Source organism: Athene noctua, chromosome 2 (assembly GCF_965140245.1).
Source record: "Athene noctua chromosome 2, bAthNoc1.hap1.1, whole genome shotgun sequence".
NCBI lineage: Eukaryota > Metazoa > Chordata > Aves > Strigiformes > Strigidae > Athene > Athene noctua.
This window is the reverse complement of record NC_134038.1, coordinates 164502551-164524781: the sequence shown is the minus strand read 5'-3', so window position 1 is coordinate 164524781 and position 22231 is coordinate 164502551. Positions and strand designations below refer to the sequence as shown.

Here is a 22231-nt window from a genome sequence, read left to right as displayed (position 1 = left end):
TCCCAAACAGTAATTGTTCCCACAGCATGATCACACCCTTTTCTTGTAAAAGTTTGTTTCTATGCATTCACGTTGTTGTCTCCTTCCTCTCTTTCTTGTATTCACTGGTATGTTTGTGCTCCTGGGAATGAACCAGACCAGGGAACTGACCAGAACTGGCCAAAAAAATATAAGAGTCAAAATAATTTAGAATAAGATTGTTTTCAGCCACCATATCATCATCTTGAATGTGATTGACTATGCAACTGATTATTTATAAGGGTGGGGTAGAGGAGGTGGGTGTAACAGGGAAGAGTGAGGCCAGGTGATGCCATTTTAATGTGTGTGCAGAACTCCTATCAGGGGGGCTCATTACGTGCCACCTGTGGCACAGGCTAAGCACAGCAGTCTTTGGTCTCTACACAGTGGTGGCCTGGGGCTGGAACTTGAGCACAGACACTAGAGGCAAGAGAGACATGCTCAAAATAGACTATGTCCTTCATGAAACATTCATGAAAAGAAGAGTGGTAACCTTTATTTTTAAATGAAAGCTGACCCATTTCTGAATCTCCCAAATCCTGAGCTGATACGCTAACTTTAGGCTGTTCTTCCTCTGTTAACCTGCAGATAGTTGAACTGAGAAAAAGAAAAAATTAATTTGTATTGTGTGTTAGATCAGAATGTTCTGATATTTTAAAATCTCTAGGACATTCAAATTACCTTTAAAGGAGTCTCAGCTGGGTACTAAACAAGTGTGCTTAAGAAAATTTCATACAGAATAGTTTGAATGAGTAATACCAGGCAAGTAATGCAGGTTCCCTAAGGTCTTGACTACATATATGCATCATATACACTATGAGATTTTTTTAACATGCTGTTTCTCCTTTAATAATATGACTAAACTTTCAATACAGGTATCGACCAGTTTTAGTCAAGTGGGTAAAGATTCAGGTTCAAAAGTTCACTTGATTCATTTAAACAGCCTTACTTCCTTCTAAGGATGTCATATAAAACAAATCAATTTAAGAGGTTTGTGCTTAATTGAAAAAGGAGTATTTTTAGCAAGGATTAGCCACCTGGCTTCATTTGCAGCCCTGTCAATCCTGTGTTTGTGTAGAAAATCATTTATCCTTTTCCCCATCCCTGAAAGAGGGATGATGCAAAGGGTGACATGCAAAGGTAGAAGTACTGTCAATAATTTTCGGATGGACAGCAAAAGAAACTGGTGTGTGTCTGATGCTGGTTTTTGTGTTTCTCTTTCCTTGCTCCTCTCATCATAATGCCATCCACAAGGGAATTCAGAGCTCTAGTGATTGAGATGGTGTTGGCCACCGATATGTCGTGTCACTTCCAGCAAATCAAAGCCATGAAGAATGCTTTGCAGCAGCCAGAAGGGTGAGTCACTTCACAACACTGTGCAGTGAAGGGCTACGTTTCAGCTGGTGCTTTGCTACTGTGTTTGACTTCAAAAGCACCTCTCCAGAGGCCCTCCCTCTCTTTGATGTGCACATCAATTCTCTTTCTGCTGTTGAATTTTGAATGAATTCAGTGAGGAGTGGACTGGCACTCTTCCCATCCACACATCTCTATTCGGTGCTGGTGGACAAAAGCTTACAAAGGTCACCCTGGTGGGATAAGCCTCCCTGGGCATTTCCCTTTGCATATCAGGGTAACATCAAGGACATGATCCAGCTGAGTGACCTCTACAGCTTGAGTATGACTCAAGGTTATAAGATCTAGAGAACACAACTTATGCATTGACCTTCTGCAGGTGGTGTCACCTCCACCTCTGCAAGGGGCCTGCTCCATAACCAGAGGACAGATGAAAACAAATTGAGATCCACTCAGGAAACGACTGGAAAATAACAGATGGAGCAGTATGGAGAAGGCCTTTTCTTCTTCCCAGTATGCCACTGGGACCTGTAATATTTTGTTCACAGCTCTTCCCATGAAATTCCTTTTATACTGCAGAAAGCTCTGAGTGATTGTCACTTTTTCACCCTGGACACAGGTCTGTCCAGAGCCTCCCAGAATTATACCTGTATCAGACCAGAGTGTGGCTAGCCACTTGGTCCTCTCAAAAGCTACAACTCTTCCAGCTATTTCAGAGAGTCAAAAGCTGTAATTAAAACTACCCATCCCAAGAAAGCATTATTTACTGGGGTCTTGGGCTAACCTCTCAGGTTATGGTTTTAAGAAGCTGGCAGCCTTTTTTGTTTTGTGGAACCAGATGCAGAGATCCCCTTCCAACCTCACACTAGTTTTCTAGCAGTGAAATATTTATCAGTTACTGTGTAGATTCATCAGTGCCCCTGAGATCAGATCCTTACTGTCTACTATAGTAAAATGGTAGGGACCAACTTCTCTTCTGAGCTGCATAAAATGCAGCCCAGCTTAAATGGGGAACACAGCAGCTCTTCAAGCCTGTTTGTGCAGACAAGCAAGCCTGGAAAGGAGATCAGCCAGGCTGAGCAAAGTTTATCTTTGCACTTCTTAATGTCTTTTTTACAGCAGGAATGTTGTATGTTGGAGAAATTAGACAATCTTTCATAGTTGTCTCATTTTATGAACACAGAAATCACTCCATTAATATACTGGCCAAAGATTCTAATGACCTCGTTTCCCTGATTTAGGTGGGATTTTTGTCATTCACCGCTGCAAGAGCAGACAATTAATTTGTTTGGTCCTTTGGGTTTTCAGAATTGACAAGCCGAAAGCCTTATCACTGTTGTTGCATACAGCAGATATCAGTCATCCAGCCAAGGCCTGGGATCTCCATCATCGCTGGACCATGTCTCTGCTAGAGGAGTTCTTCAGACAGGTAAATCTGGGGAAGTTCCTCTGTATTTCTGCAGCACAGAGGGAGTGTGTATGATTGGGCAAGGAGGTAGGCAAATATGAACACAGATATTTTCCTTTTCCTCTGATTTATGCAAAAACCTCCTTAATGGTACTAGACTTTCTCATCTGGCACCAGTAGCACTGGCTATTATGCCTCTTGGGAAGTTACTGTCTGATACACTGCCTATGGATATGGATATGGATGGTATCTATATACATAGTAGAAATTCTAATTTCAAAATAGCAAAATATAGACTACATGATGTTCTACTTAGCTGTAGAACCATAGAAAACAGATTTAGGTAGCAGTACTTTATAGAGCTGTTCTTATATTATTGGGGTAGATGTGAAAAATGCATTACTCTTTCTTTAGATGAAGTGAACCGATCTAGTTTATAGCTCACAGTTGACTGCCTGTTGACAGACCCACAAATCTAGACAAATCATTAAGCTCCATGTGATAGCTATAAGCTCCCCAAGTGACTAATTAAAGCATTTAAAGAGCTGCCTTAAAAAAAAAAAAAAAAAAAAAAGTAGTATAAGTAAACAGAGCGCTTAGGAGTGTTTAGGATGCTTTGCACCAATATGAATTACTAAACTAAGCAGAAAACTGCTTAATTTCCCTCCAAAGTTCAATAACTTCGTGTTTTATAGCAAATCTGAACGCAAGAAATAAATATATATATTTCAATTTAAAGGCATTGTGGGAATCTCTTCTTAATAAGGTCATTGCTAGAATTGGCTTCAAAATGATTCCTTCAATATGTTTTTCAAACCAAGAATGGGTTTACTAGGTGGAAGCAGGTAGATCATACTTGCAACTGTCTCTGATGCCACACAAGAGGGTCATGCAAGTAGGATGATTTTCACATACATTTTAGGGAAAACTCTGTGCATGTTTATGCTTTCCTAGTGCAAAATTATACTAGGTTTGTTAAAATACACCAGTGCTGAGTCTCCAAAAGACTGGTGAGGGAATTAAGAGTAGTTAGAGACGAGACCACAAAAAGCCCAACTTTTTATCTGTTTCATACATGTAATGAAGACAAAATTATTATTTTATTTTTTCATAAGCAAAAAATAATTTCAGCCATAAAATCCAACTTTTGTTTTGAATGACGAATACCTTCACTTTTAGATAAAGCTTTATATAAAACTTGTATTCTAGTTCCAAATTCAGATGCAATTTTAATTCCCTCTTCAGGAAAACCCTTAAGCTTATCCTGAAGTATAGATTTGTGTTCACTGAAGTTATTTAGTGTTAGATTAGTAATTACATCCCTGTACCTAATACCTGACAGCAGAAGAACAGCACCCACTCTTCTCAAGCTGAGAAATACCACTGGCTAGAGGGGACCATGGTGATGAGAAACTGGGCTGGCCTCAGATTAGGTATTTATTTCCTTATGCTCTTCACCTACAGACCCTGTCACGTCTTTTCTGTTATGTGCTCTGCACAGACATAAAACCTGTCTTAACCTACGTCAGTACAGGTTCCCAGCCCTATTGGTTTCCTGTTTTGTGATATGACACAGGTCTTTGTACACCAAGTAACCATGCTGTAGGTGTGAATGATTCTTTTGAGTACAATACTGGTTTTCTATATTCAGTAGGCTACAGTGAGCATCTCTTAAAGAAAACATCTTGCATGAATTAATTTGTTTTACAAAGGCACTTTAGCTAGCCATGAGGGAGCTGCCCAAACAGCTTAGAAGTCAAGTATCTCTCTGAGCAGTCAGAAAGGTAGTCAGGGGTTCTTTCCTAAAGAGAATCAGGCCCTGGGGTTTTTAAGAGGCATAACGAGTAAGAGAAAAATAATGATTGGGTAAGAGCTGGCTCTGAGAGATGGTTTTCCTGAGATATGCGGCAGACACAGTAAAGAAATGTTACTTGGAAATATTTTGGTTTCTGGTTTACCCTGATATTTGTATATCAGACTCCTAACAAAGCAGGATTGTTCTGCAACAGAGGAATAATATTTCTTGTTTCACCTAAAACTCTAACAGGACTTGTTCCCCCACTTCTTGTATGTTTTATTACCAAAAATAAGAAGAATTCAGCTCTTCTTATGCCTACAGAAGTTTTTCTCTGGTTAGTTTGCCATCTATTTTATCTTCCATTTGACATTAGTCAGAACAGTCAAAAAGCTATGCAGCTATATCTTCTGATATATCTTCTCAGCATAAAGCAATATGTTATAGAGTGACTGAACCAAGTTAAAGGGCTTTTTGAGAATATGCAGCTTGAAAGACTGGGGAAAAAAGTGGGGCTATAACACTTGATCTTCTGCAACATGTTGTGATGTTAGAAAAGGACTTCCAGTTCTGATGGTTGAAAAGCGTGTTTGGAATTTTGTACTTAAGTACTCATGTGAAATGTTGACAATGTCAGAATCATAGGCTCATAGTATCATAGATTACCAGGTTGGAAGGGACCTCAAGGATCATCTGGTCCAACTTTTCTTGGGAAAAGCATGGTCTAGACAAGATGGCCCATCACCCTGTTCAGCCGAATCTTAAAACTGGTCAATGTTGGGGAATCCACCACTTCCCTGGGAAGATTATTCTAATGTCTGATTATTCTCATTGTGAAAAATTTTCTTCTTGTGTCCAACGGGAATCTCCCCAGGAGTAACTTGAACCTATTACTCCTTGTCTTTTCCATGTGTCTCCTTGTAAAAGGGGAGTCTCTGTCTTCTTTGGAGCCGCCCTTTAAGTCATGGAATATGTTGATAAGGTTTCCCCTAAGCATTCTTTTCTCAAGGCTGAATAAACCCAGCTCTCTCAGCCTTTCCTCACATGGCAGGCTGCCCAGTCCCTTGATCATCTTTATGGCCCTTCTCTGGACCATCTCCAGCCTGTCCACATCTTTTTTGTATACCAAGGACCAAAACTGAACACAGTATTCCAGGTATGGCCTGACAAGTGCTGAGTAGAGTGGGATAATGAGTTCTTTATCTCTGCTGGTGATGCCCTTGTTGATGCAACCCTGTTGGCTTTCTTTACCACAGGAGCACGCTGTTCACTCATATTGAGCTTGTTGCCCACTGGGACACCCAGGTCCCTTTGCACAGAGCTGCTCCTCAGACAGGTAAATTCCAGCCTGTGCTGCACTCATGGACTATGTATTCCCATGTGCAAGACCTTATACTTGTCCTTGTTGAACTTCATAAGGTTCTTGTTAGCCCACTTTTCCAGCCTATCCAGATCTTCCCTGCAGGGTGGCTCTCCCTTCTGAAATGTCCACTTCATCAGGGTGCACTTGATCCCATCATCCAGATTACTTATGAAGATAATAAACAGTGTTGGGCCCAATATCCATCCCTGGGGGCCCCCACTTGTGACATGTTGCCAGTTTGAAAAGGAGCTATTTCTCACCACTCTCTGGGTGTGATCTCTCAGCCAGCTCTCCACCCACTGCACAGATCACTTGTCTAGACTGTAATGCATCCATTTCTCTAGGAGGGGGCTGTGGGAAACCTTATCAAAAGCCTTGGAGAGACCCAGGTAGACAGTGTCCACTGCTCACCCCACATCAACCGAGCAGGTTACTTACTTGTAGAAAAATGTCAGTGGTTCCTTTGGAAGAAGAAAGTAATCTGCATCTGGCTATCCTTGACCTATTATTTCCTTCTCTGAAAGACTAAAAAAGACATGCAAAGAAGTACAAGCCTTGAAAAATCAGTCCTGAGACTGATGTTTTCTCTTTAAAGTTTTGCTCTGAGAACTGAGTTCCGTTGGGTTCTCTGGAGAACTGCAGTGAGAAGCATTCTTGTGCTCAAGTGGGTTTTTAGTTGGTGCATGGAAGTACCAAGTAGCTCTGAGGAATCGCTGGAATCACAATGCTTAAATCACCAACTTCTCCCTGGACTACAACTTTTCCAGACAGACTCATTCTCCACAATTTGTGTTAAAAAAAACCTTTAACAAACCAATAACAAAAAGCAAACTAAAATTAAAATTAATAAAAGAAAGTAAAATGAGAGGCTTTTACAGTTGTAACCTAAGGTATTAAAGTGCAATGTGTTTTGTCTGTTTCTCATTTCTTCTCAATTTTGTTTCTCCAGGGTGACAAAGAAGCAGAACTAGGGCTTCCCTTCTCTCCACTGTGTGATCGCAAGTCTACTATGGTTGCTCAGTCTCAGATAGGTAAGTCCCTTTCGGTGCGTGAAAAGTAGCATCTGAAAAGCAAAGCTTACTCCTCCCTGTAGAGCTAAAATCATAGTGATCTCTCATCATCTGGAACTTTGTGAAAGAGAGGAAATAAAGCACAATGGAATTATTTTCCCCAGATCAACAATTCAAAGCTGAGGCGCCATTAGATTTATGATAGTGGTTCCATGCAGTAATCAAGTTGCCTCTGATGTGTCTGCAGAGATGACTACAGTGCCTGGTTATGACACTACTCCATGGTTTTCTGAGCTGTGAAGATGAGGCACACACAGCAACATGTTTTGATATGAGTATCATTGGTGGATGTGAAAATGTAACATCAGCCCCACACCTATGCAAAACCTATTGTGTGTTCTTCCATTTATTCTTTCCACTGTTTCCTTCCCAGTGCTTCAAGCCAATCAGTATTTTTCACTGAAGCCAAGCAAATAGCAAACCTTTTTCTGCTCCACCCATTCAGAAAGAGATCTTTTTACCCACTTACTGACAAAACTTTCTCTACCTCTCCTCCAGTTTTTGAGTTAAAAAGTAGGAGAAGGATGAGGCAACAAGCCTGGTATTTGGTGAGAAAACCAAAGGGGCTAAGTGAAGTAAATGTGTTCATGAGGCTGTGAGAAAAAAAAAAAAAAAGACAATGGAAAAGGTGGATTTGTGGCTGGGTTTTTATACCTAAGAAGCAAGTGAAGTAGAAGAATGTGATCTAACCTCAATGGGAAAATAGGGAGCCAAATGGAGAAATAAGAGAAAGATTCACAGACTCTAAGAATAAGGGAACTGAAACCAGAAGCAGAAAGAGAGAGAAAGTATTAAAGGAAGACAAACAAAAAATTTGAAGTATGAAATTCCTCTCAAAGAACACGACAGGGATATCCCTGAACCTAGGAAAGTTCAGATTCATATCTGTAGCTAAGAGCTGTTTCTTTTTAAAATTATTTCATTTTTCCTGTTAAGCATACTCTGAGGGACTCCATCCCAGATTTTTCTGGCTTTGGAAGTTTAAACAGTTCAGCCAAGAATCTGAACTTGAAAAGCCCTATGCAATCCCAGCCTGGTGGCCAGACTTGTAGCATTTACTCCTCTGCTATCCAGAGGAGTAGGAATGTGTGTAGAGCACAGTGCAACTGTGTGTCCTGCCAGCAGCTTGGTGGAGGAAAGCAACAGCGAACTTGAAGTGCTGCAGTCTCAGCTAAAACCCATGTTGAGGACTCCCAGGCACACTATACCTACTGCTGTGCTGTGGGAGAAGATAAACTCTGGCTGGTGTGGAGGAAAGCGCATGTAGAAACTTCTCCATACAAAGTAGAGGAGTTGTGCTTCCCACAGGGTCCCTCTACTCAGGGTTGTGTGTGTTTGGAAACGAGTTTTCCTTGTCCTCTTCTGTGCTCCTTTGTTCAGAGAGCCCAAGAGAGCCAAGAAACTTCTGCACCAATGCCCCTTGTGTCAAGCCACTGCAAAATTAATGATGGATTAAACCATCACCAACACAATCCCACCCTATAAAAGAGGCACTCATCAGTATGCAAAGGCAACCTTACTTAGTCGTATGCTATTAGTCATTATATTCCATATTATATTCTACAGTTTAGTAATCCATTTACATTAATAGGCTACTCTCTATAAATCTTGCCTTCTTACATTGTAAAATTTTCATTTCTCAGTCTACTGCACATATTGGTAGTATCTATCTGTAACATGTCCTTTGTTAAATCAAAAACTCTTGTATTTTCTAGCTGTCTGCTAAGATAAGGCTTTCAAAGTTGTGGGCTAGATTCTCAGACAAATGATCTGTTTTGTCATTAATTTATTTACCTGACTAATAGCCTTAACAAATTGTTCCCTGGAACAGTAATTACTACATTTGTTTGCAAAAGTTCTTACTGAATTCCAAATTGTGCTATTACATGTGGCGAGCAGCCATCAGTTACCACAAACAAAAAAAAAAATCTCTATCCTTTGTGAAATAAAATCATGTTCCCAGTTCTGTCAGGGACAGAGACTAGATATTTATTCTGGTGGCTTGACTTGTTTGTAGTTGCTAGTTTGCTGCTCTAAGGGCACTGCAGATAATACAACACAGTGAGCAGGCATTTTCATTAACAAAAGATTTTCAAAAATGCAGACTGAAGGTTTTGCAGGATGGACTTTTTCCACGGACACGAAGCAGACTAACAGCAAAAACTTCCTAAGAAGAAAGAATGTCTCTCTCTCCTGTTGCTTCAGTTTGTGAAGAAATTGTTCAGAGTTTAAACATAATTAAAAACACCTGAATATCAAATAATGAACCTGGGTTTTAAAATCTATTCATGTTAATGCTAATGACCAATTTATCATCCTTTTTCTTCTTCAATAGAATGAGTGTGGTAAATATTTCTGTGCCACAGTGAAGTACAGAAATCAGGAGAAATTAAGGTCCATAAGTCAGGCTGCTTATCGGAGTGAGAGAGACAAACAAGCTGCAAAGAAAAACAGGCCAAGACTTGTATTTCCTAGCAACAATGTCAGGAATTAAAGCTTCTCATATGTCTCAGACTGTAGGAAGCTTGTTTGACTGGAGATCAGCCTTTGTTGTCATTGTCCTCTTCTGCAGCTGAAAAAATGTAGCAGCATCCCTTTATTTTTGTCCTTTGGCTGGCAGGGAAAAAAATTACAGCTTCAGAAAACATTGGATAAAGGCCGATGAGAGTGCATGGTGGTGATTCTTGGTTTTTTTTTTGTGGTGATGAGCTTTAGGGAAACTGTCTAGCCAGTGTTTTCTCTGGTGACATTCTCAGGTGGAATGAATGAACACTAGGCACATACCTGGAATCCACCCTCAGCATGCGGTGTTAATTGGTAAAATCATCTTAGCCACTGTTGTACAGAAATATTTACTGCACTCATTCTATTGAAAAAGAAAAAGAATGATAAAATGGTCATTAGTATTAATAGGTTTTAAAAGCCAGGTTCATTATTTGATATTCAGGGGGTTTATTTTAAATCACAGTGTCTTTAGGTAAGAAGAGAGAACATGGTGGCAGGGGGAGTCACTTGGGAATATGGCCTAAATTGCATAATTATTAATAAAGTTCTTAATTTTGTTTTTACAATAGCAGATTATGTTTCCCAACTTTATTATAATCCCCATTTTAAGGTAACACAGTTGAATAACTTTCTCGTGTTATAGGGAGTAGAGGAAAAAAAATACTTATCAAAGAAAAGTCCTAAGTCTTTGAGTTTGTTTATCCGTGGTCCCTCGTGCCATCTCTGCCTGTCTTTGTTGCTGAGATGCAAGACTTCTCCCAGGGAAAACTTGTCTCTTAGACACTTACAACTGGACCTTGTGTTTATGTGCAAATGTCGAGTATCTCAGGAGGTGGATCCCACCACCTCACTGCTGAAGTTAGTGACACATCTGGTGTGAGAAATTCGCATGTTTTCAGGATTGTTAGTGGTGATGGAGAAAATGGCAGTGGTATTACTTGCCAGGCAGAAGTAACAAGGTACCATGGCTTAGATTTCTTTGGTCATGAAGAGGTATAAGGTTTTTTTAGGGAAGGAGAGTAGAAAAGATGTGTAGACAGGCAGACACAAACACATATGTAAATCAAGTTCTCATTGTCCTGTTCCCAGTCAGTACAATTTCCAGTGTTTTAAAAAATTGTATGAAGTTTGTTGGGATTATCTGGGTTGTGATCTGGCACACTATTTTCTGTCATGCCTTTATACTGCATACATTTCTGATTAACTCCCTGGGAGGCAGAGAGTTCTTTTTTCCCTAAATTTGAATAGTGTTATTAAGGCACGTGATTCAGATGTTCAGATAAGACTGAATGCATATTTTCTCCAGATTTACAGAATGTGAGTATGAGGACTTGCAAGTAACATTTTTAATTTGGCTAGGCATGAAAATACTCTTAATTATCCATCCTTTTAGAAAGCTAGCAAAAATCAGGGGAGGGAAATGGAACTAGAAGTATGTTCAACTGCTTTGCACTCAAGATGTGGATCAAAGCATCTGTGAATTCAGGTGCCTGGCCCATGTGGTCTCTTCTTTTATTGTCCCATTATCACCTAGAATTGCCACGGTCTGTCATAGAAACATATCATGAAACAGTCAGAGAAATTATAATATTAAGAATGTATAATTAATAGTTGATAATTACCAAATCTTTTAAAATTGTAACAGTAGGGAAAGATCTGAATCTCAATGTGCCTGAGGAGGGATTAAGGACATGATTGTTTTCTTGGCTACATGCAGCACGAAGAAATTTGCTAAGTGCTAAAATGAACATAGGAAATAACCTTTGTTCAAGGTCAGAATTTAGGGGAAGGTGTAAGGTACTGTAAGCTCCTCACTCTCACATTTTTTCTGTGCAACTTGACTTTTTCTTCATCCCATGAGCTTATGGCCACAGGGCCCTTCAGTCTGCCCTTCCTAACATTGAGATCAGAGCCATATTAATCTCTGCCAAACTATATGCTGAAGTAGAAATATTTTTGCCCTTTATTTTTTTCCTTTCCTTACATTAAAAAGTGGGAGGAAAATCATCTAAATCTGTTTTATTAAGCAACAAGAACAAGCTGGTCAAGCACTGAGGAGAGAATATTCACAGCAACACACTGATAAGCAATGAGGGAGGTTTGGATGTAACTCCACACCAGCAAAGCTTACCAGTTTTATTACTGTTATATTAATTTTGTGCTTTTAGAGAGTTCATCTCTGAAACTGGATTTTAGCCAAATCTTCTATGAATTTGACTTAAATATCACATTCATATAAAACAAGTTCTGATGCAGAATCACAGACTCATCTAGGTTGGAAAGGACCCTGGAGATCATCTAGTCCAACCATTCGCCTGGCACAGTTCCCACCTACAGCATATCCTTAAGCTCTAAAGCGACCCTACTCTTGAACACCTCCAGGGATGGGGACTCCACCACCTCCCTGGGCAGCCCATTCCAACGCATAACCCGTTCTGTAAAGAAATGCTTCCTAATACCCAGTCTAAACCTTCCCTGGAGCAAATTGAGGCCATTACCTTTTGTCCTATCACTTATTACTTGGTTCAAGAGGCTCATCCCCAGCTCTCTGCACCCTCCTCTCAGGGAGCTGTAGAGGGCGATGAGGTCTCCCCTCAGCCTCCTCTTCTCCAGACTGAACCCCCCCAGTTCCCCCAGCCGCTCCCCAGCAGACCTGTGCTCCAGACCCTGCCCCAGCTCCGTTGCCCTTCTCTGGACACGCTCGAGTCATTCAATGGCCTTTTTGTAGTGAGGGGCCCAAAACTGAACCCACTCATCGAGGTGCGGCCTCACCAGTGCCGAGCCCAGGGCTCAGATCCCTTCCCTGTCCCTGCTGGCCACATTAGTGCTGACACAAGCCAGGATGCCATTGGCCTCCTTGGCCACCTGGGCACACGGCTGGCTCCTGTTCAGCCAGCTGTCAATCACCCCCCCAGGTCCCTCTCTGACTGGCAGCTCTCCAGCCACTCCTCCCCAGGCCTGTAGCGCTGCTGGGGGTTGTTGTGGCCCAAGAGCAGCCCCCGGCATTTGCCCTTAGTGAAACTCCCCCAGTTGGCCTCAGCCCTTGGCTCCAGCCTGTCCAGGTCTCTCTGCAGAGCCTCCCTACCCTCGAGCAGATCAACACTCCCACCCAACTGGGTGTCATCTGCAAACTGACTGAGGGTGCACTCGATCCCCTCGTCTAGATCATCAATAAAGATGTTAAATGATGCATCTGTTTGTGTTCTGATTTACCACAGTTTCTTTCCAGTGTTTAAGCAGGTACCTTTTATTGCATGCTATATGCAGGCTCTTGGGTCAGGGATGAATGTATAACTCCCTTTTCCCTTTCTAGTATTTGCCTATCCTTCTTTCAAGGTACAGATTTTTCACTCTGTCTTTTACAGTGTGATTGTCTGCTATCACTGAAGCAGTGACTCCACATAAATCCTCCTCTTGCATGCTTGACTCTACTTGTGTTTCTGCTCAGGTTTCATTGATTTCATCGTGGAACCCACTTTTACTGTGCTGACTGATATGACCGAGAAGATTGTGACTCCGCTCATCGATGAAGCTTCCCGCTCTGGCATGTCTGGGTTCAGGCGTTCCAGGTGAATAACCACACACCCTCTCCCTTCACTCTGCACATGCTGCCTTTGCACCCAACTCTCCAGGTTTCCCCCCCACAGCATATGTCTTCCGTGTGGCTTAAAGCCCTATATCCACATTGCCAATACCACAGCTCACCTTGTGACATGACTTTCACAGAATCATCTTGGTTGTTAAATTGAAGCTCCTCCAGTCCAACCATGAACCTCACACTGACCATTCTCAACTCCCCCAGATCTCTCAGCGCTGGGTCAACCTGACTCTTAAACTCCTCCAGGGATCGGGACTCGACCACTGCCCTGGGCAGCCCATTCCAATACCCAACAACCCCTTCTGGAAAGAAATACTTCCTAAGAGCCAGTCTAAACCTTCCCTTTGTTGCAGGGGAGGGCAAATGGGGAGGCTGGCATGAACCTGAGCCATGCCTACAAAGGCAGTGATCACAAATGGTTGTAGCCATGCAATCAGGTGAACTTTAGTGCTCTCTCAGTCACTAATGTCAAAGAGAAGGTAGAATGAGTTGGGAGGCACTCATTTCTTCATGTCTAGAAGTATAAATGGGATTGAAATACAAAAGACTATAAGCATACTTTAGTAACAGTATTTAGGATTACACAAATGTGTGAAGTACAACCCAGAATCCACCTGGAATTTGAGCGTAAGGAATCTTGGCCAATTCAACCTGCTCTGCTGTTTTAAAGAAACTACTTTTAGTAGTTTCATAGACAGGGCATGTCTTGGGATTCCAATGCCACGTGGCTAGTGCTCCCTAGAGTAGGTCTACCCAGTCAGGATTCCCTCTCCCCAAAGTGACTTCTTTACTCTTGGGCTATTACACAAAGAGCAAGCACTAATATCTTTCTATGTCTGTTATCTTGCTGCCTTGGTTAAAACGTGCACAATGAAGTGTCCATCCTTGAAAGGCAACTGTAGGGTCTGTAACTGAAATGAGTTCCTGATTTCAGCCTCAGCTGAGATCACCAAGCCCTGGACGGAGGTTGGCCTCATGTCCTGTGCCTAATGGCTCCCATTGGTGAATTTTAGGAGGCTTCCCTTTTGACAAATTTGATTTCAAATTGTCTGACTCTCCAATGAATATTTAGGGACTGAAGATGTACAACAAAGGTAATGGCGACACTGTGGGATTCTATTTCTTGGGGACTACGGATACCAAAAAATAAGCAGGGAAAAGCTGCCCTTTATTTCTAATACTGGCTCATGTTTTGCTGCTTGCTTTAACATGGTTGCCCTGGGGTGAGAGAGAGGGAGGGGAGGATGATGGATTCGTGCTTAGTTTTTTGTTTTCCTTTTTGACTCTGTTAAATTATCTAGACTTACATTCATTATTTCTTCTTATCTGTATTTGGGTGTATGCAATACCGATTTCTTCTGTGTTTTGTGATCTTGTGTCCCAGTCTGAATAGCATTAGTCCCTCCGAAGTTAAAAGATCAAGTGTCAAGAGCACTGGGTCCGAAGGAAGTGCCTCACTCAACTGCTCCATACTCACTGTGGACTTCAAATGTTTTAAAGCCACCTGGACGGAAGTGGTGCAGCAGAACCGGGAGAAATGGAAAGCACAAGCCACCAAAGGTAACAAACAGCCAGGCTTCTTAATGAAAGAATAAAAATTCTTCTGACCTCTTCAAGCTCTTCTTCAATCCAATTATTTTCCAAGTAAGCACTGTTAGTTTGAAAGAATCTGCTTTTCAAGGTCGACAACCTACACTGAGTTCAGAAATACAGGAATATTCTGACTCATCTGTGCCTGATACTCTTCTTATGTGTGTACATAGTGAAGAAGATGTGGACAGTGGGAGGAAAAAAAAATTGTAAGGGAGGTCCCCTGAAGTCATGAGTCGAACTCAGGGTGCTGCAAAAATAGCTGGAACAGCATTTGTAGAGATAGGTTATCAACTGTTAACTGGAAGAGGTATGGGTGATAGTTCAGGGGAGAAGGACAGGGTATTCTGGGTTAACAGCTGGTCTCATATTTCTAGTGATAACTTTGATAATGACTTGGAAACTATGCTGCAAATGCGCATGATGTCATCAATTTGGGAGGGAGTGCAGAGATTTCAGAAGAATATGAGGGCTGTGTTGGTTGCAAGTTGACCAGGGTTCAATATTGTCTTGATATTGGGGGAAAAAAAAAAAAAAAAAAAACCACAAAAAAACCCCCAAACCCAACAAAAACAACAAAACACAAAAACCCTAAACCAAGAAAAAACCAACCCAGACCTTGCTTCTAAGACCTCTCTGGCATGTCTTTCTAGCAGTAACAAGGCCCCCAGAGTGGTGCTTTGTCCAGTTTTGGCCACTGCAGTTCAGCAAACATATGGACCAGTTGCAGCCATACAGAGTACAGCAATGCAAATGATGATACCTGTTGTTTTTAGCTGAGAGCAGTTTTCTGAAGACTACTGCAGCTGCAAAATAAGGGAACTATTTTTTTATCCAGAGGAGAAACATTTGGCAGGTGATTATAAACTGATAAAAGTTAGACATTAGCAGATCTCTATTGTTGGAGATCTTTTGGAACTAACCAGAGCCATCTGTTGAAAGCCATTTAGGTATAACTGCCCCTTGCCTCCGGGTCTGGATGATTGCCCAAGGTCTCTTTGAGCCCTTGGGTGATTTAGAATAGCTTTGGAACCAAAAAAGGAGGAATGTATCACTGATTTATTTTTTCTTTCCTTCATGAAACTGACATAATTTATTCTCTGAGCTCAATGCTTGTTGCTCAAACCCTTATTTAATGGAGTTTTTGTATTTCATGGAAATGGAAGGAGTTCGATTTTAATGTATTATGTGGCCTTGGCTTCAGGGCTGATGGAAGGTTTGGCTTAGTTCTCCTATTTGCCAGAGCAGATTGTTCCTTTCCAACTGAAAGGCCTGTCTAAGGGTGCAGGCAAGCACACCTTATTATTCAAATTAAATTTTCTTTTGTGATTAAAACTTGCCATTCATGAAAAATGTTTCTAGGCATTCCATGAAAATGAAAACAAAAATATAATTCAAAATCTGCTTGTTTGCCGGTAGCTTTATTTAGCGCTTTTTTTTTTTTTTAAAAAAATAAAATAAATTGGTATTTACTAGTTCTTTGTGTCCCAAACAAATTAAAGCTGACCAAACAAGCAAAGCATTTAACATGGTCAGTGTCTGACAGTATAGGAGTGTTGAGTGAATGAAGCCAGTACAGTTAACTAGTTTTAAGGATTTGATTTCAACATGTACCATACATATTTACTCATCTACTAAGGATCTACTAGATAAAAATCCTATATGCAAGAGAGACCTGTTGGGAAATAAATAAAATCTATTCTACATTTCACCTAAAACAAATATATAGAGTAGATTGTAATAGATTCTGGATATTTAACTTTTAAATGTGCTTTGTACCTACTTGCAGTGACTGCTTTGCATAAAGACATTTTTCTAAAAGTGCACACGTAAATGTCAAGTTATGATTCAAGTGGATGTGCGTACATCGCTTTACTAATGCTGCTACTGGTAATGGTTATTGATGCAGTATTTAATATCCATTCTTTACAGAGTATCCTGATGTTAAATGTTTGGTTGTTAATACTTGAGCTGGAGAGGAACATGTTTATTTTTATTTTATTTCTAATTGCCTCATACAAAAATCCTGACTGCCTGAGAGTAGTCTATAGAAGAATTAGTTGATCACTTAAAGCAGAGAGCTCACCAGTCTGCATTATTAGACACCTAGTTTGAGTAGGTCATTTTATCTTTACCTTTCTGACAACCTTTAGCAACCTAAAGTTGATTTACTTTATTTTTTTTGCCAAATTTCATCACCAATAACTTGGATCAGGCCCTGGTTTATGGGTCAAGGATTCAGAAAGCAGTCTTGGCTTCTGTTCATCTGAATTCATTGACTTTCTGTGTTTCTGGGTATATTTAGCAGTACAAGCATCCGTATTTTTTTTCTCCTGAAAGATTTATACAGACATGTGGCTCAGCATACCTTTGTATGGGCAGGGAACTAAGGAACTGTTCTTGGACTCCAGAGCTCTTACATCAAAATCTTTGCTCCGCTGCTGTCTTGCAGCAAGTCTCTGCACCCCCCTCCATCTGCCTTGCCTGTCTTAGCCATATGCAGCAGGGCCTGCCACACAGCAGGAGTTTAAATTGTCGACCCCTGTCAAACTGATGTCTTGCAATGCATCAATAAAAATAAGAATTATTAAAAGAAGACGGATAAAGCATTTAATTGTTGACAACAAATAGCAACTGGGGATCAGAAGGGAAGAAAACCCATCTATTATTACTACTAGTACTAGTACTACTACTACTACTACTATTATTATTATTATTATTATTATTATTATTATTATTATTATTATTACTAAATTATTTGTAGAATACTGTATTCCTTTTGGTAATGGTATTGTTCCTAGAAGCATCAGTCAGCTGTTTTTATCCCGAGTGTGGTATTTATAGAAAATTTCTTGGACTGTGTGAGCAAAGTAAGTGGGTTTATTACCAATCTCTTTTTGCTTAAAGGATCATAATTAAATAGCTACAAATTAAAAAAACTAAATAAACAAACACCGTGATGTGCAAAGCACCATTTATATGAATTATTTTATGATGCTAATTTTGACAAGAGGCATTCCTCCAACAGTGCTGTAGCAAGCCCCAGTCTCCTGAGCTGAATTTCTCTCCTGTGGTTCAGGTGCAAAATGCAGGATTTTTTTTCCAGTCCCCAAATGAGAGGAATCCTTCTGTGTACCATGAGACTCCAGGGATAATATCAACATGCGTAACTGAGCTATCTATGGAAACTACCATAGATTTCAGGAATGATTAATAAAGTGAGGGAGGCTCATATCTAATTTAATTATATTTTTGTGTGAGTCGTAATTTATTAATTTAAAAATTAATTAACTTTAGTTAGCTGCTGGCAAGAAAATATAGATTGGCATTTCTTATAAAGATGGCTTTCCCCCTTTCTCTCTTGTATCCCATTGGTACATTTTTTCTCAAAACTTCTGATGCATTCATAAGAAGTATTTAACAAGACAGTTAGAAATTCTTTTGTAATTTTTACTCCATGGTCAAGACCCAGCTCCTGTAAGGAACAAAACATCTTCTGTATAGATGTCGAGAATACTTCCATAGGACTGAGGTAGACTTTATTCTGTGTTTTGTAGGATCTGCTCCTCTGCTTATCAGTGTACACAATCTTTCAGAAAACAGGAGATACTTCTGTGATTCATTCAATTGGTTGCCCATGAAGGGCTAATGAGTGGGCTGGGATATTGCCGACCAAGAAAACTTGAATACGGGCATAGGGTGGTCACATCTGAATGATTAGACTCAGTATGGATATAGGTATGCTTGAAGCTACCTAAGCTCACAGGTTCCAAATTGAGTGTGTGCTGAGCTATTCAGCTGCTTTTGCAAATTAAGTCTCAGTTCATCATGGAAAATGGGGAGAAAGTTGTGGAGTCTCTGCGCAGAGTCTGTGCACATCCAGACATGTTCATTAGCTCGAAGGCTGCACTGAGGGACTGTGGTTGTCTCCTGCTTTCCAGTGTGACACAGGAAGCCACACAGAGCCTTTGCAGCTGAGTCTGTGGGGTGTGCTGTACCCAACCTGGGCTCAACACCCGAACCCAAAGTAATTTGCAACCCGTGTTGTAAGTGTGTTGCATCAGTACCTAACGTCTGGATAAGAACAAGAGTAGTGTCTTTACTGGGGGAAATCGACTTCTGTGTGAATCTTTTTTTTTTTTTTTTTCTGAATGACAGTATTTTGAGATGCTGCTGTTGTTCAACACTCACTTTTGAATTTATACCTTTGCATATATGTGATTGAATGTAAGACTTTTGAGGATGGAAGTGCAAGTACTAGTAGCAATATATTAGTCTGCCAAGAAAGGACAGAGCCATAAAGAAAGGATAACAGTAAGTGGAGGAGAAGAGAAGAGATTAGGAGGCTGGCATTGGAAGCAACTTGGAACTAGAGAGAAAAAAAATAGGTATCAAAGAACCAGGAGGTTTTATGTGCTTAGTTATATGGTACATTATGAGATAAACTGAATGTCATTTGTCTGTTTGTTGTGTGTCAAAAGTGAAACAAACCTTGGCACCCCTAGAGCCTCCAACAGCTAATATCTCTTTTTAATTTGGCTTTTAAGAATTTTGAGGAACTGCATTTCCAAAGGTGAACGTTATATGATAAAAAAGGATATGCACATAATATACATTTAGGCCAACATGGAGTGTTTTTTTCAGAGTATCTACTTTCTTAAATGTTCTCTTGTGCTCTTTTTCCTTTGTCAAGTCAAATCCTACATTTACTAAGTAAATGCTGTTTGTGTGTAAAAAGCTGAAGTAGATTTAGTAGTGTGAGTTGTATTATTCTTGTCAAATTGACTGATAATCATGATTCCTTTCCTTGGTTTCTTCTCTCTTTGCTGAGGATGCAGAAGAAAAAGCTAAGAAAGAAGCAGAGGAAAATACTCATCAGGGAACAGATGAAAAGGATGAGAAGAAGCCAGCTGAAGATGCCACAGAAGCAAAGACAGAGAACAGTGAAGAGCCAAATACTGGGGAAAAGAAAAGTGCAGATTCCAATAAGAATCATGTAAATGGGACTCGGCAAACTGGGGTGAACAAACACGAAGGCTCTCAAGGGAAAAATGCACCTAGGACAGATAAGGAAACAGACTCTCATCATGCAGTGGGAGAAGAGAAACAGCATATCCAGTATGGTGAGTTCTCTTCTTCCGCTGAAATATAAATCCAGCCCTAAAACCAGTATTTCACCTCAGTGATGGGGGAGCCTGATGTCCTGAAAAAGGGTGTCCTGGGTCCAGAGCCTCTTCCTGGTCACTGACATCGTCACCTGCGCATGGGAATCGGAAACTGTAAATTAACTCTCAAGTAGTGTTCTTCTGTAGAAGATGGGGTTCAGCATACCTGCTTGGGCACTTTTGGAAGAAAGGGAAAAACTACTTTTCTCATGGAAATGAAGCAAAGGCTGAAAAGCCAAATCAACTATTTGTGGTTCAATGAACAGCTTCATTGCTTGGGCAACTGACAGGAGAAGCCAAAGTTGGCTTATAAAATCTTTTTAAGGCCAGTTAAAGGTATCCTTGCACTGAGTCTCAGATATAAATATGTTTGGGGACAGAGAATTTTTCCCCTCTCTGTTTTTAAGAGTTATTTTATTTATGCTTCCTTTACTCCATTTTTTATTAGGGCAGTCATGAGCCATTTTTTGAATTTTTTTTTTTTTTTACAGAAATTTTATTCCACTGTTTTAACTTGCTACAGAACTGGTTAAAATAAGATGCACATTTTTCACGAAAAAAAGGTGGATAAAATGTTTTAAAATTCCATTAAACATTTATAAAAAAAATATTAGACCCATGAGAACAGGTCAGTTATCTCTTGGCCATTTCACTGTCCTTCCCTCCCCAGCTCCTGCTCCCTGAAGCTGTTACCAAAAAACGGCAGTACAGCCACATGTAACTTGTCACAAACTTGTCTAGTATCAGCCAGTCCAAAACCAGCAAAAAACTCAGACTTGGAAGCATCCTCCTAGAAAAAGCCTGAGTGAGCATACAGACTTTGAAAGTCCCAAGCTTGAGCAATGAGTGTAGATGACAGCAGAGGCAGAAATTCTGTTTGAAACAGTCCTGATACGATTCTCATGTATTTCACTTGGCTGCTGGTCTTTCCCAGTGATCCCTTCATCTTTAGGTTGTTTTTTTTTTTAGATTGGAAGAACTATGAGGATCAGAGCTGTCATGCTCTGTTACATATGGGATTTGTCTTCAGACAGTGTTACGCAGGTGAATAGGAATGAGCCCGCCAAGGAGAAAAAAAGTTGGGGACATATGAAATCCCAGTTAGACTGCATCAGATTTTTCTTCTGAAATCCTTTGTTTTACATGCTTCTAACAGTACAGGGGTTAAGTGTGCTCTAGTGATTTTGACAGTACCTTTTTCTACAATGTCTCTCTGCTGCAGGTGTCAAAAATGCTTTGAAAGGAGTTAAAATGATTTCTGAAAATTAGTGCCTTCCTCAGGAAAAGAAATCCTGCTCCTTAATTTACAGGAAAAGGCCTTTATGAGATACAATCACTGCAGAGTCTTTGGAGACAGATGAAATCTTAACATTCATATTTCTGGGTTCACCACAGCTTCCTTTATGCCTATATGTTAATACCTCATAGTAAAGTATTTGCCTTATTATTTCTCTGCCTTTGTAATCCCTTTCAAGAAGATCATTATGATCATCGTTCTGCTCTGCGGCTGGCATTATGGCGGGGTAGATATTACAATACTCAAAAGTCCCATATTCATAAAAAATTATATTCAATGAAAGTTCAGAAATTGTGTTGTCAGGTGAGTTTAAAGTCTCTCTCAGTCACTCGCTGCCCATGTGCTTTCTCAGAGAGATCAAACTGTGAAATAACACATGTGGGGATGTTCATCATCCTTTCCTGCACATACTTAGGGTCAAGCAACTTCTTTATGCGATGGTCAAAATAAAGCATTATTAGCTCATCATTACCATCAGCCATATGATGGTGGAAGAAATGTGAGAAGACTTCTGCGCTTTGCTAGACACATTTTAATTTCATTTCCTGAAGACAGTGTCCTTCGTTTAGAGGACGCCTTCATCAAGAGACAACTCAATCCTGCTTGGAGCTTCTCATACACCTCTGTTGAAGGAGCCCAAGTCAGTGGCAGTGTGATAGCTGAGGAGGTTGCTGCTTGTTCTGTATCATCTTGCTTTCACTTTTTTTCTCACCCACACAGTAAGCTTAGGAAGAAAAACATGAAAAGTTTTGGCTCTGAATGAGAACTGAACCGGACATGTTTTTTCCATCTTGTTAAATATTTTAAGATTTTAAAACCATTCCTCTTTTATAATATGATGATGTTTAACTGGAAAGAGAGATCAATCCTCTGTCATCCAAGAATAACAAATATTCCAGTGGTTAGGGCACAGTGGGATAGAGGGAGACCTTGCTTCTCTACAATTTCTCTTTTTTTGAGCTGTTCCAAAAATAAATATCCACTTGCCATGACTATTTTGAAGGCAGATCATATCCTCTTTAACATATAATGTCTATAATCTTGATCCAAGTGCTGGGAAGTAGTTACA

The 22231-nt window shown here is 40.3% G+C and overlaps 1 protein-coding gene across 4 annotated transcripts in view; it reads left to right on the top strand.

Annotated features, from left to right (window-relative positions):
• The window catches only part of PDE1C (phosphodiesterase 1C), a 391546-nt gene that overhangs the window by 327828 nt on the left and 41487 nt on the right, over nucleotides 1–22231 (top strand). For all 4 annotated transcript variants that reach the window (XM_074900989.1, XM_074900987.1, XM_074900988.1 and 1 more), the window contains 6 exons: nucleotides 1273–1374; nucleotides 2680–2800; nucleotides 6887–6968; nucleotides 12961–13081; nucleotides 14495–14670; nucleotides 19539–19823. In XM_074900989.1, the coding sequence (XP_074757090.1) occupies nucleotides 1273–1374; nucleotides 2680–2800; nucleotides 6887–6968; nucleotides 12961–13081; nucleotides 14495–14670; nucleotides 19539–19823 (887 nt within the window). The remainder of the gene's footprint in view (nucleotides 1–1272; nucleotides 1375–2679; nucleotides 2801–6886; nucleotides 6969–12960; nucleotides 13082–14494; nucleotides 14671–19538; nucleotides 19824–22231) is intronic.